General features: G+C 45.4%; 1 protein-coding gene across 5 annotated transcripts in view; it reads right to left on the bottom strand.

Moving 5' to 3' along the window:
* The window catches only part of KIAA1549L (KIAA1549 like), a 190293-nt gene that overhangs the window by 26544 nt on the left and 149768 nt on the right, over positions 1-13981 (bottom strand). For all 5 annotated transcript variants that reach the window (XM_084894514.1, XM_084894513.1, XM_084894517.1 and 2 more), the window contains 2 exons: positions 7350-7528; positions 5826-6043 (listed from right to left, as the gene is read on the bottom strand). In XM_084894514.1, the coding sequence (XP_084750640.1) occupies positions 5826-6043; positions 7350-7528 (397 nt within the window). The remainder of the gene's footprint in view (positions 1-5825; positions 6044-7349; positions 7529-13981) is intronic.

Raw genomic sequence — 13981 nt, forward strand, 5'->3', positions numbered from 1 at the left:
GCTTCTGTTGACTGTTGACTCAGCAGCCTCCTGTTCCTATTAATCTTTCTGATTCTGCAGGCAGGGTTCCATGATGTGTTAATAAACCCTGAGGCTAATGGGGTGCTTAATACTGCCACTTGGGTAGGCTTTCTTTTCTACCTTCACCACCGTGGTTTCCCCTCTGGCCTAAGGAGTTATAAACTAGAGGCGATTTGGGGCTCCTCCATCCATTGGTCCATCCATCCACCCATATCTAACATTTACCGAGTACCTACTATGTTCCCGTCACCATGAAAGATGATGGAGATCCACAGTGAGCAAGACAGAGCTTACAGCCCTAGCCGGTTTGATACAGTGGATAGTGTCCACCTGTGGACTGAAGAGTCCCAGGTTTGATTCTAGTCACGGGCACATACCTTGTTGTGGGCACATCCCCAGGGGAGGGGGTGTGTGTGCAGGAGGCAGCTGACCAATGTTTCTAACTCTCTATCCTTCTCCCTTCCTCTCTGTAAAAATCAATAAAATATATATATATATATTTTAAAAGGACAGAGTTACATTCTAGTGAGTGAGACAGATTAACCACATGATAATTTCAGAATGGCACGTGCTCTCTAAACAGGGTAAGCACCTTGTGTAAGAACAACAAGGAGATGAGAAGCACAGCAAAAACAGTTGTGGGATGTAATGTATTGCTTAGGGAACACAGTCAATCATGTTGTAATAATTATGTAAGGTAGCAGCTAGGTGCTGGAAATATCAGGGGGAACCCTTATAAAGCATATGATTGTCTAAACACTATGCTGTCTACCTGAAACTAACGCAAAATGATATTGAATAAACTGTAATTGAGAAAACTTTTAAAAGCCAAAATAAACACACACACAAATAACCTGTTCACCTAGACTTCAAAAATGGGACACGCACTTCAATAGCTGATAGCTCAATTTTGAGCACATTTTAATAAACACTGCCTTCATAATTATTCAGTGTACTAGTATGTATACATTTTTTGGGGACACCCTATATATGTGATATTCATGTGTGTGTGTTTAATCAATGATAAGGTATAGTATTGTTGGCAATAATAGCCTTATAACAATGTTCAGAGAAACAACAAGGGGATGTGACTGGGGTGATGAGGATGGGGGCCGGCCTTAGACAGGATGGTCAGGGAAGGCCTCCAGGAGAGGTGACCTACAGGCAGCCACACGCCCACCTGGGCACCAAGCACATCAGTCCCAGGGGCAGCCCGTTCAGAGGCCCCCCTCGGCTCTCCCTTGGAAACGCCGACGTTTGCCACCACTGCCCTGTTTGCACTTGTCGTTAGAGGAACTTTTTGAAGAGGAGGAAAACAACAGCCTCGAATGTGGGCTGTGGCTTTGCATTGCTTTTTCCACAGAAAGTCACACAAGTTGGGAGTGAGGCCCAGTGGGGACAGGCGACTTTCATGTGAACCTTTGAGTGACAAAATCACCAACTTCCTTCTCAAACAACAGGTTTCCCCCTGTTAATAACTTGCATTTCAGAGCATCTAACTTGAGAGAACTCCCCAGAGACCATGTCTATTCATGTCTTTTTTTTTTTTTTTAATATATTTTTAATTGATTTTTTTACAGAGAGGAAGGGAGAGGGATAGAGAGTTAGAAACATCGATGAGAGAGAATCATCGATCAGCTGCCTCTTGCACACCCTCTACTGGGGATGTGCTCACAACCAAGGTACATGCCCTTGACTGGAATCTAACCCTGGGACCCTTCAGTCCACAGGCCGACGCTCTATCCACTGAGCCAAACCAGTTTCGGCCTATTTCATGTCTTGATTCTAATATGCTATCTATTCATGGGTTGAAGGTAAAACAGTTGCTTTATTTGTTCTCAGTGGCTTTGTGGGAAACCAGAAATCTGGCACATATACAAGCCTTTTCAAGATCATAACCCCCTTCCCCCCCCCCTCCCCCCGCTCCCCAAATGTCAAAGTATGGCAGTCACACCCTGTTAATATAGAACAGAGATAGGACTCCCAAAGCAAAACACGACCCTGCAATTAGCCCAGGGAATGAAACAGACACCAATAGACCTATGCCCCCACCACGAGGGTTTACACCTATTTAGAGAGATTACACCTGTGCTCTCTGCTTGCCTGGCACGCATATGCTGTTCTCTGTGGCATTCACTTACTCCGGGGATTGGCATGAGAATCAGGCTGTACAATCACAGCATCGCAACCCTGTGGCCACAGTAATTGGTCAGAGGGAGTTGGTCCGAGGACACTGAATCCCAGGACTTTGGCTAGAGCACCCAGGAAACAGGCATTCTCTTGGCATTGAGGTTCCTAAGAAGACAGAATATAAGCCTAGCGGTGCTGCTGCCGCTAAGAGGAAGATTCTGCCTGAGAAGGAGCCAGCAAAGAGTGAAGAGAGAGCAAGGTAAGTATGGGAGACATTGCATGATCCCTGGGACCTGGCCACACCGGAAGCCTTGACCTTTCAATTATGTTCAATAATAAATTCCCTTTTATTTAGCCCGTTTGTGCTGGATTTTCATCCCTTGCAACCGAAAGAATCCTGACAAACGTAAGAGTGTCGAGCCGGCCATAATAACAACGTGCCCTAGAGTTGTCTGCAGTGAGAGGCTGCCTTTAGGAATGGAGCACAGCTTTGTAAAACAGAATCCGTCCTGCGTGATTTAAGAGAGACCCCACGGAACGCTCTTCCTTGGCCTACTTACAGACCTTTTTCTCTTTTCTTTTTTTTTAAGTAGATGTCACAGCTGCCCTGAGATTGCCAATTAGCCCATTTAGAAAAGATTTACTAATAAGGGTGGTTGGGAATAAAACCCTAGGATTAGTAAAGTGGGTTATTTTGGAAGCATCAGAAATACAACGTGAGATGGTGGAAGCCCTTTCAAGAACCCTGAGTGTGGGTGAGAGCTGAGACGCCGGAGTGCACGCCAGCCGCCTTCAGGGGCCACAGCTTCCAGGCTGTGCTGTTCAGTATGGACCACCACCGAGCAGACCGTCAGTGTGCACAGGGTGCAAGCAACTGCTCAGAAACAACGAGGCTCCTGGGCAGACAGGTTACTTATTTTAACCAAATATAGTTCCAAGAGGTGAATTAATTTCTTGTTGTTATTTTGCTATAGTCGTTAAAAGTCAACAAATTTGGAAAGTTGCAAACTTGAGAAGTAAGGTTTTTTTTGTTTTGTTTTGTTTAACTCTGAAAATATAGGTGGGTAGAGAATGATAAATTTAGTTTGGATTTTTAGGACCGACGGTGATGAGGATGGGGGACGGCTTTAGGTAGGACTGTCAGGGAAGGCCTCTGTCGTTTAAGAAAGCAGTTCCCAAACTGTGTTCTAAAGAAAAGGTGGTACCTATATACAAATGGAATATTACACAACATAAAAAGAATGAAACCTTACCATAGCATATCCTCTAGCCTGGATGGATCTAGAGGGGTGTGATGCTAAGTGAAATAAGTCAGACAGAGAAAGACAATTCCATATGATTTAAATTATAGGTGGCGTCTAAAAAAACAAAATAAACGAACACTCAAAACAGACTCATAGATACAGAGAACAAACTGATGGTTGCCAGATGGAAGCAATTGTGGAGGATTGAGTGGAAAAAGGTGAAAGGGTCAAGAAATAAAAATTGGTAGTTGTGAAATTGTTACAAGGGTGTAAAGTACAGCATAGATAATACAGTCAATAATATCGGAATAAATATGGATGGCGCCAGACGGGTAATTGACTGATCAGGGGGGTCGCTTCACAAGTTACATAAATAACTGTCTAGTCACTAGGCTGAACATCTGAAACTAAAAGAATAGGGAATGCCAACTATAATTGAATTTTTTTTTTTAATTTTAAGTTTCAACAGAAAGTTTGTTAATTTCTCAAATAGCTTCCAAGTTAAGTTCTCATTTGCACATGATTTGATTCCTTTTCTGAGTGTCAGCAGGAAATCCAAAAAAAAAACAATTTCCCACCCTGTCTATAAAAGAATGCTGAACTGAAAGGTCTCAACATGCAAAGTAAATGCCAAAGAAGCCCCCAGCCTCCCCATAGAATCCGTATCTTCTTTCTACAGTTATCAACACGGTGACACCAGCATTGTGTCCCTTGTCACAGTGTGATTTCACATCCCTACCAAGCCTAATGAGAAGCATGTTAAATGAAGCGCTGGGTTAACAATCCCTCATTTCTTTGTTGAAAACAAATTCTGTCAATTCCAGTAAAAAATTTTAGCCTCACCTCCCAGCTTGATTTTGTGTTTTCCATCCAAGCCTGTCACATGGTCATGTCTGCTTTTAATAAACACCCACGCGGGCAGGGAAAGGCCCTGCTTGAGTTGCCCCTGGCGATGGAGGAAGCCAAGCTTTCCGCACACCCTGGCCAGCCTAGGCCTCCAATCAAGGCTACAAAGTTTCAATTATAGAAGATAAATAAATCCCAACAAAAATGGCTGCGGCCACAGAGCAAGCAGGATGCTTGGCTCCTCTCAAGGCTACAAAGTTTCAATTATAGGAGATAAATAAATCCCAGACACAAGGTCCTTCACTTGGTTGGCCCCGGGGGAGAGGGGGGCGGGGGGGGCGTGGCCGGCCTGCAAACCACCACAGGCCCTTCGCCAAGGTTGCCCCATGCCCCAAGAAAACCCCCACCCTGATCTGGGACACTCTTCAGGGCAAATCAGCTGGCCCCTACCCCCTGAAGCAGGCCTCAATCCTCTCTAATAAAAGAGTAATATGCAAATTGACCATCACTCCAACACACAAGATAGCTGCCCCCATTTGGACACAAGATGGCCGCCACACAGTCTAGGAAGAGTGTGTCTGCCAAGGCTAGGGGGTGGGTTAGAGCATCGGCATGCTCTCAAGCCAAGGGGCCATCACCAAGGAGAATGTGTATTTGGGAGCCATGGTCTCAAATCATGAAAGAGTGTTTCTAAAGAAGTGCTTAGGGGTGGGGAGAAGAAGAAGAAAGATGGGCGTGCACAGCTTTGCTAGAACCTCTATTCCTTTACCCAGCAGGTGAGACCACTCTCTGCTCAGCTGGCAACACAACTTGGAAGGATGATCATTCAAACTACTGGGCCTACCCTGCCCTTGGGAGGCCGGGTCCCCTGATAGACTGTTACAGCACCTCACATTTCAACTCCCATCACACTTGTGAGAAATAAACTTTTGAGGTCTCTCCCAACTTGGACCTTAAGAGCAGCCATTGGGCTGTCTTGTCTGTCATAAAATGTTGAATGAGTTGAATGGATGAGTGAATACATGAGTGAGAAAAAGCAACATGACTGTGACAGTATTCAGCATCTTGCGTGGTGGCTAATACACAGTGGGAGACAACAAATGTCAAATACATCAACAAATCCATGAATTAAAGAGATGAACCTAGCGCGGAGCTCCGAGTAGCTATGTGGTAAATATTTACTGCAGCTGATTGAAAAGGTGAGGCACGAAATTTGCTTTTCTTATGCAAGGGCCTCTAAAATAAATGAAAAACACCATGCCTCTTGATCTGGAAGTTGCATAATCAGGTAGGTGATAATTATATCTTCACCCAGCTCTGAAGCAGCTAAAGTTTGAAAATATCATTAAGCAGAAGGACAATTATGGTTGTTTGCCCAAGTATTTGTGGCTTCAATATTATTCTCTTCCAGACTCATTAGGGAGCACGTGCTCACACAGGGGGACGGCCCGGCTCAGTGGCCTTCAAAGATGACAGTCCTAAGCTAACAGATCAAGGGACCAAGACTGCATTGCCCAAGGCACCCTCTATCCTCATCCCACCAATAGCACAGCGACCTTCAAACAATTCCCTTACAGACCGCACCTGTTTTTAGACTCGGCGAATGGGGCACACAGTTCTGGGTCTGGATCCAACACATGCTCGATTTCCTTTTGCGATTTCTCATACATCTTTTTCCTTTCCGTCTGCGCCTTGTTTGTCTCCACTGCAGGGAAATCATAATACCCCTTCCTCTTGGCTTTGAGGCGCAGCTTGTTCCGATAGTGTTCGATGTCTGACTTCTGCTTCAGGGCTTTGTTCACCTGGGGAGAGAGAGAGTCTCAAGTCCACACCTGAACCTGCACAGCAGAGGGTCACAACTCCCGGAGAAGTGATCCTAGGCTTCATGTCCTGGCCTTCGAGCCAGCCAGACCCAACTGTGATCCCTTCCAATACCATTTCACAACCGATAATGAACAGTTTAGCGTTATCAAGGAAGGTGAAAGACTGTATATGGGGAGGAGTTTCTGATGTTTCTCTTCATAACTACCATTTTTATTTTTTTTATTAAATTATTATCTGTGTACATATTTCAACATTGCCCCCCCTATACATAACCTCCCTCCCCAGAGTTTTGTGTCCATTGGTTGTACTTATATGCATGTATATATCTACTACCGTTTTTAAAAAGCCCCCTCTAGACTTTCTAGAAGGAAGGATGTTATAGTAATAAGGATAACAATAATATTGAATAAGTATTAAAGTGTGGGATTGAAGTGTGATATCTGAAAGTATAGAATGGAATGGAAACAAACTGATAAGCACCCTTGAGTGGTCTGTGTGTAGGAAATAAAGTGATCTGTACCTCATGTGCAAGACCAGATAGCAAAGCTCCTGGGACCCGCCGATAAGACACACTGAAGACACATCTGAGCACTGAAGACACATAAAAAGAGCAAGCTCCACAGGAGATCAGAGACGCTCCTTCTGCTCCTCCACAGAGGGTCGCTCTCTACTTCACCTGCCTGCGCCCGTCAAAGCTCTGGCGGAGCAGCGAGCCCCGAACCCTGAGCCTCGGACCGTGAGCCATTGTGAGAGGCCTCAACTCAAGCCAAGCTGCAGCTGCAAAGTCCTCTGTGAACCTCCGTGTGTGTGTGTGTGTGTGTGTGTGTGTGTGTGTGTGTGTGTCTGTCAGTGCAGATCCCCGGGCGGCTGCCTAGGATTCTGGAACCCACCAGGACTCTGGTAAATAAACCATGAGTGATTCGTGCATTGCACATTTGTCTCCTGTGTGATTTATGCTTGGTGGAATTACTAATTAAGTACCCTGGGTCGTTCGTGTCAGATTTCTGGCTGAGGCACCCTAGGTCACCTGTGCATACGTCCCTTATGGAATTATTGGGACAGAAGGTAAAAAAGATGCTCTGAAAACATCACCTAACGAATTTGTTTTGGGTGACTTGTGCCTCAATTCATTCCACTAATGAATGAATTAGGAATAGTGCACGCAGAGGTGGAAATGACCGAAGGAGCCCTATAACCCTGGACGCAGCCTGCCCCCGCCCGGCATTCCCAGGTGGTGCTCCTGGCCGCCTGGCTCTCGCCCATGCTGGGTGCTCAGGTGCTGACCTCGCCGTTGAGCGCTGCGGCCTCCTGGCTCCGGTCCGGGGCGGGCTGCACCACGGGGAGGGCTGTGGGCTTCACTGCGGTGAGCTGCACGGATCCGGAAGACGAGTCGAAGGGATCGGCGGCCGCCTTGCCAGAGCTGTCGAACAGAACCGCGCCTTCCTCTTCATCGCTGGCGGACACTGAAGCACAAATAAACACATCGGTTTCATGGCCAGAGGGGAGCCTCAGGGACATGCGGGGACTGATGTGTGATGCTAACAGCCCGAAGACGTTACTTGACTCAAAATGACCTCAGAAACAACAGGGTCTGGTTCTGTGCCAAGGGCTCACTGCTACTCATGTATTTCTTTTTAATATATATTTTATTAATTTTTTTTTACAGAGAGGAAGGGAGAGGGAGAGTTAGAAACATCGATGAGAGAGAAACATCCATCAGCTGCCTCCTGCACACTGCCTACTGGGGATGTGCCCGCAACCAAGGTACATGCCCTTGACCGGAATTGAACCTGGGACTCTTGAGTCCGCAGGCTGATGCTCTATCCACTGAGCCAAACCGGTTAGGGCTCATGTATTTCTTTTAAACATGCTGCCTGCTGTGTTATCCATGGGTAGGAAAGAATTTTAAAAGTCTGAATTTAAACGGTAAAAACCATTTTTTTTTTCAAACTTGCAACAAACACCTTTAATATCGATAAAAAAGAAGTAAATTTTTTTCCTTCAAGTTTGAGTCAGGGATGGGAAAAAATGCCACTTGGCCAAACGTGGAACTCTTCTTAAAACATGACAATCCACTGAATAACAGCATTCAGTTCAGTCTCTGCCACCAGAGTTACCCAGTTTTGCACCATGTTAAGGTCAACCAGCCACAGTAACTGCAGCTGATACTTTTCCCCCCTAAAGCCTGCCTCTCAATGATTTGAGTTTTAGTTTCTTTCATTTTGTCTAAAACAAAAGAAAGGCAAGAAATAACGACCCGGAGAAACGAATTTAAAGCTACTGACAACTCTCCTAATTAAATAGAGCAATTTTCACCTCGGCTCTTTTGCATTAATTCTCGCCTCTGACAGATAATAATTCTACTGCGATTGCTTCCAGAACTGAGCTGCCGGAAGGAGGGAAGGAGTCCCGGGGCTGGTGGTACGTGCTGATTTACTTCTCCTTCAGGCATCTTCCCATTAACTGACTATAAGAATGACAGTTTATTGAGCATGGCTGAGGGAGAGACAAATTAAGCCTGTTCCAGCAACTAAACCAGCAGGCAATTTAGGAACAAAATAGGTGTTATTAAAATACGAATGTAATAGAAGTGTATTTATCTTTCCTCCGGTCTGCTCAAGAGATTGGGATGTTATTTAAATCATTGAGAAACACATAGTTTGTATCCTTCTGTCGCTTGCCATAATCACAGAACATTTGCCTAATTAAGCTAAGTAAATGGTGGCTAAAACGCTTCAGAGTCTAACAATGGCTGTAATTGGAGTATTTTTTGGTTCTGTGGACTCATTGGCAGAGAGCGGGCCACCAAACTGCCAATGACAGAGAACAATCTCTATTCAGACAGGTTACCAGATGGATATGAGTTTTGTGGGGCACTCTTGTCTGACCCCCATTACCTCCCAGCTGGACACCTGCTATGGTACCCAGCCTCCCAGATGATCACCTCCTCAGAGTCACGGACACAATAAATAGGACCGACCTGGGTAACCAAAAGGAAATTGCGGAAGTGAGAGTGTGCTACTTCCACGGCTAGGTCTCTCTCCTGGACCCCTTCCTCTGGGAAAAGCCAGCTGCCACACTATAAGGACATTCAAGTAGCCCTATGGAGAGGTCCTTGTGGCAAGAAAATGAGACTCCTGCCCACAGCTGGGAATGAGCCATCTTGTAAGTGGATTCGGCAGGCCCAGCCAAGTCTTTAGAAATGACTTATAGCCCAGACAGTGATTTCATGAAATTCTGAGCCAAAACTACCCAGCTAAGCCACTCCTGAGTTCCTGACCCACAGACATTATCCAACACCATAAATGTAGATTGTCGCTTTTGGTTACTAGGTGTTGGGGTGATTTGTTATGCAGCAACAAGTGACTAATGCATCTCCTAAACAAACCCCTCCTCCAAGCTTCCAGTCTTGTCCTCCTAGCCCTAAAATGCATACTCCACCAGCAGCCAGGATAGATCATCTTTAATTATATATATATATATATATATATATATATATATATATATATATATATATATTTGATTTTTTACAGAGATGAAGGGAGAAGGATAGAGATTTAGAAACATTGAAGAGAGAGAAACATCAATCAGCTGCCTCCTGCACACCTCCTACTGGGGATGTATCTGCAACCAAGGTGCATGCCATTGACTAGAATCGAACCTGGGACCCTTGAGTACACAGGCCGACGCTCTATCCACTGAGCCAAACCGGTTAGGGTTGGATCATCTTTTAAAAAGACAACCAGGTCACAGTACTCCTTTGACCAGAACCCTCTGGAGGCCTCGTGTCTCTCAGAATAAAACTCAGGCCGCCCAGGTTCTGTACAATCTGGTCCTGGCGACCTTGCCCAGCTCATTCCTCCCTCTCCCCTTTGTCCCCTCTCCAGCTACAGCAGCTTCTCGAACACAGCAGGCTTGTTCCCACCTCGGGGTTTTGTTCACTTTGCTCAGAAAGCTCTTTCCTCAGTCCTTTACATGCCCAGTTCCTTCTCAGTTTTCAAGTTGCTGTTTGAAAAAACACTTTCCTTGACCACTCATCTAAAACAACCTGCCTCATCACTCTGTTATATTTTCTTTTTTAAAAAATATATATTTTATTGATTTTTTACAGAGGAAGAGAAAGGGATAGAGAGTTAGAGTTAGAAACATCGATGAGAGAGAAATATCGATCAGCTGCCTCCTGCACACCTCCTACTGGGGATGTGCCCGCAACCAAGGTACATGCCCTTGACCGGAATCGAACCTGGGACCTTTCAGTCCACAGGCTGACACTCTATCCACTGAGCCAAACCGGTTTTGGCCACTCTGTTATATTTTCTTCACAGCATGCAATGCTATTGATTTGTGTACTGACACTAGAATGTAAGCCCCATTCTTGCCCATATTTTTAAAGGCAATACCTATTGCCTTTAATAATGTCTCATAGGCAGCTGGCTTTCAACAGGGATTTGCTGAGTAAATGATGAATAAAGGAATGACTAAAATTTCCTGACTTGGAAAGGAGATGTCAGTACCTGCAGAACAGGTAACCATGTGATGAGGTGGTCCTTCACATTTTTATTGCCTCTGGGCTGTGACATCCTCACTGCCCGCCCCATGGACAGGATAAGGGGAGGAGCATAACTCCAAGGAGAAAGAAAAAGGATGCCCCTGGCACTGTACAAAACTGTAGTTCCTGCCGAAACCGGTATGGCTCGGTGGATAGAACGTCGGCCTGAAGACTCAAGGGTCCCGGATTCGATTCCGGTCAAGGGCATGTACATTGGTTGCGGGCACATCCCCAGTGGGGGGCGGGGGAGGGGTGCAAGAGGCAGCTGATCGATGTTTCTCTCTCATTGTTTCTAGCTCTCTATCCCTCTCCCTTCCTCTCTGTAGAGAATCAATGAAATATATTTAAAAAACAAAAACAAAACTGTAGTTCCTTTTTCATTCTCACTGTCAGAATAGTCAAATTCAGATTTGCACAATAATTCCTCTTGGTTTAAGAGAAAAATAGTGATCCTCTCCCCTCCCCTCCCCCAAAGACTATATGGAAAAATACATTAAAGGGCATTACATTATATACTAATACTAAAATGCTGTGTGAGTACAGCAGGTGCATGGGAATAGTTAATGCATAATTAGTCCCCAAAGAAAAAGCACCAGTTAAACCGCTGATGTGTCCTAGATGCCATCACCGTCGTCATCACAATAAATGCCATCATCACAGGAAATGCCGCCACGCGGATCTGGCTGTGCCTTAGTTCAGTGTTGGCCTGAACTTCTGCAAATCAGGCTCGGAGAGGAGATTTCGTTTCTCGATGTTTATTTTCCATTGGCGTGGCGGGAGGAAGGAAGCCCTTCCATCTGAGGCAGATAATGCTCTTGAACAAGGCAGGCTCTTCCCTTCTGGAATTTCCCTTAAAGTTAGAGACTATTTATAACTAGCGTCACTGCCCTCTGGTGTTTGTCAGATAATAAGCAAGTCTTCACCTCTCTGGGATGGCACAGAGAGAATGAAAACTGAAGCTGGGTTTCTGAGCTCATATCTCTGACACATCTCTCAGTGACGTCAAGGAAGGAGCACAATTAAGGGTGTATGGAAGTTTTTGCTCTTAAATGACTAAACATTTAAATATATATACTATGTCCTCATCTGGAACTCATTTTTAACTCGTTTCCCAGAAAAAACTTTTTCCAAGGTGACATTGATTCTTTATTATTATTTTTTTCTTTTTTAATTCTGGAAAGAGGAAGGGAGAGAGTGTGATAGAAACAATAATGATGAGAGAGAATCATTGATTGGCTGCCTCCTGCACGCCTCCTACTCGGGATCGAGCCCAAAAGCCAGGCATGTGCCCTGACCAGGAATCAAATTGTGACCTCCTGGTTCATGGGTCAATGCTCAACCACTGAGCCACACTGGCTGGGTGACATTGGTTTTAATTCGGAAGTTGAAGTGTCTGTATTTGGTTGAAAAAAAATTCCAAATTCTTTTGCTTTCAAAATCCTAGCTGTCATCTCTGTCTTTCCCATTTATATTTAAACACTAGAGGCCCAGTGCATGAAATTTATGCATGAAGCAGGGGGGGTTTCCTCAGCCCAGCCGGAACCCTCTCCAATCCGGGACATCCCTCTCACAATCCTGGACCACTGGCTCCTAATCGCTCACCTGCCCTGCCGGCATGATTGCTCCGAATATTACCCCCCTTTGCCAGCCTGGTCACCCCCAACTGTCCCCCCCACTGGCCTAATTGCCCTTACTGCCCCCTTGCCAGCCTAATTGTCCCCAACTGTCCCCCCCTGCTGGCCTGGTTGCCCCTCACAACCCTCTTGCTGGCCTGGCCACCTCACATAGCCTGCTTATTCAGTCATTTGGTTGCCCCTCACTTCCCCCCCCACAGGCCTGGTCGCCCCATGCAGCCTGCTTGTTCAGTTGTTTGGTCACCCCTCACTAACACACCCCTGCCAGCCTGGTCATAGGCAGCCATCTTGTGAGTGTGCGATGGTCAATTTTCATATTACCTCTTTATTATATAGGATTGTCCTGAAATAGCCTCTAAAGTAGGGAGCTAATGAGGCCATTGAGCTACAAGGACCCACTCAGCTGCGTTCCTAGAGGGATAATGTCTTTCCCTTTTAAAGGTCTTATTTTCACAAAAGTGGAAAATCACAAGGTACACATGCAACAAAACTGGTGGGAAACAAACAGTTTTAGAATGACAGCCCGGAACATTAACACTTGTTCATTAACCTTAGTAACTCTAACCTAGAATGGATACCGAGCCATAAAACATCAGTATCTGAATATTCCATACCAAGAGAAGAGTCCATTCTCAGAGACCATAGTCTCTAAAATACCTTTCGCAAGCTGACAATACGGTACCTTTTTGTATTTCTCCACAATTCCAACGTTATGTCTTTCCTTCCTCCTTCCCTCCCTCCTTTTCTTCCATTTCTTAGGTTCATCTTCCAATCCAATAAAACACACGACTGATTTTTTGGAGGGGCAGACTATAACCTAGCATGATGATCCAAGGGAGCCCTTCGATAAAAAATGACAAGTGTAGGTTCCGTTGAAGATCCCGCTAGAATTCTGATGTGCTTCAGCATCTGTTTACATTAAATGAGTTGGTGCTACTACTTCTGTTTGAAAATTTCGAACGGAAACCTCACTGGGTGGGAACCAGAGGTGAAACAGCAGCGACCAACCCTGAACATCCACAGGGTTGACTTCAGGCAAAAAGACAACGCAGCGAAGCCCTGGGACCTGGGAGGAAGGGTGGCATTTAAATAAAGCTGTTGCCGAAACCGGTTTGGCTCAGTGGATAGAGCGTCGGTCTGCGGACTGAAAGGTCCCAGGTTCGATTCTGGTCAAGGGCATGTACATTAGTTGCGGGCACATCCCTAGTGTGGGGTGTGCAGGAGGCAGCTGGTCGATGTCTATCTCTCATCAATGTTTCTAGTGCTCTATCCCTCTCTTCTTCCTCTCTGTAAAAAATCAATAAAATATATTTTAAAATAAATAAATTAATTAATAAATAAATTAATAAATAAATAAAGCTGTTGCGAGAACCCCTCCACCAGGTCAGTAATTGCATTTTGCTTGTGTGCCGTGCTGTAGTCATTTCTGAACCTGATGTGCAAATAAGCACAGTGACCCAAACAGAATAAGGAGGCGAGCAGAGCGGGTGGCAGAACAAGGATAGATCAGCGGAGACATTTTGAGCCTGTCCGTGTCTCCCCAGGGGCGTGGGGAGCGGTGGGGTCTGAAACCGGCCCTGCTCCTCCTTGTCTCTGAAATAAATGCGGGGGACGGAGAAAGGCATCATCTCGTATGTGTGTATTTACTGACAGAGGAGTCTGTAGGCTGCACATTCTTATGCGAGAAAAAGGCCACAGAACAGAATGTGCTTGATCCCATTTTACAAAATAAA

This window comes from Pipistrellus hanaki (genome assembly GCF_964339955.1).
Source record: "Pipistrellus hanaki genome assembly, chromosome: 9".
NCBI classification, from domain to species: domain Eukaryota; kingdom Metazoa; phylum Chordata; class Mammalia; order Chiroptera; family Vespertilionidae; genus Pipistrellus; species Pipistrellus hanaki.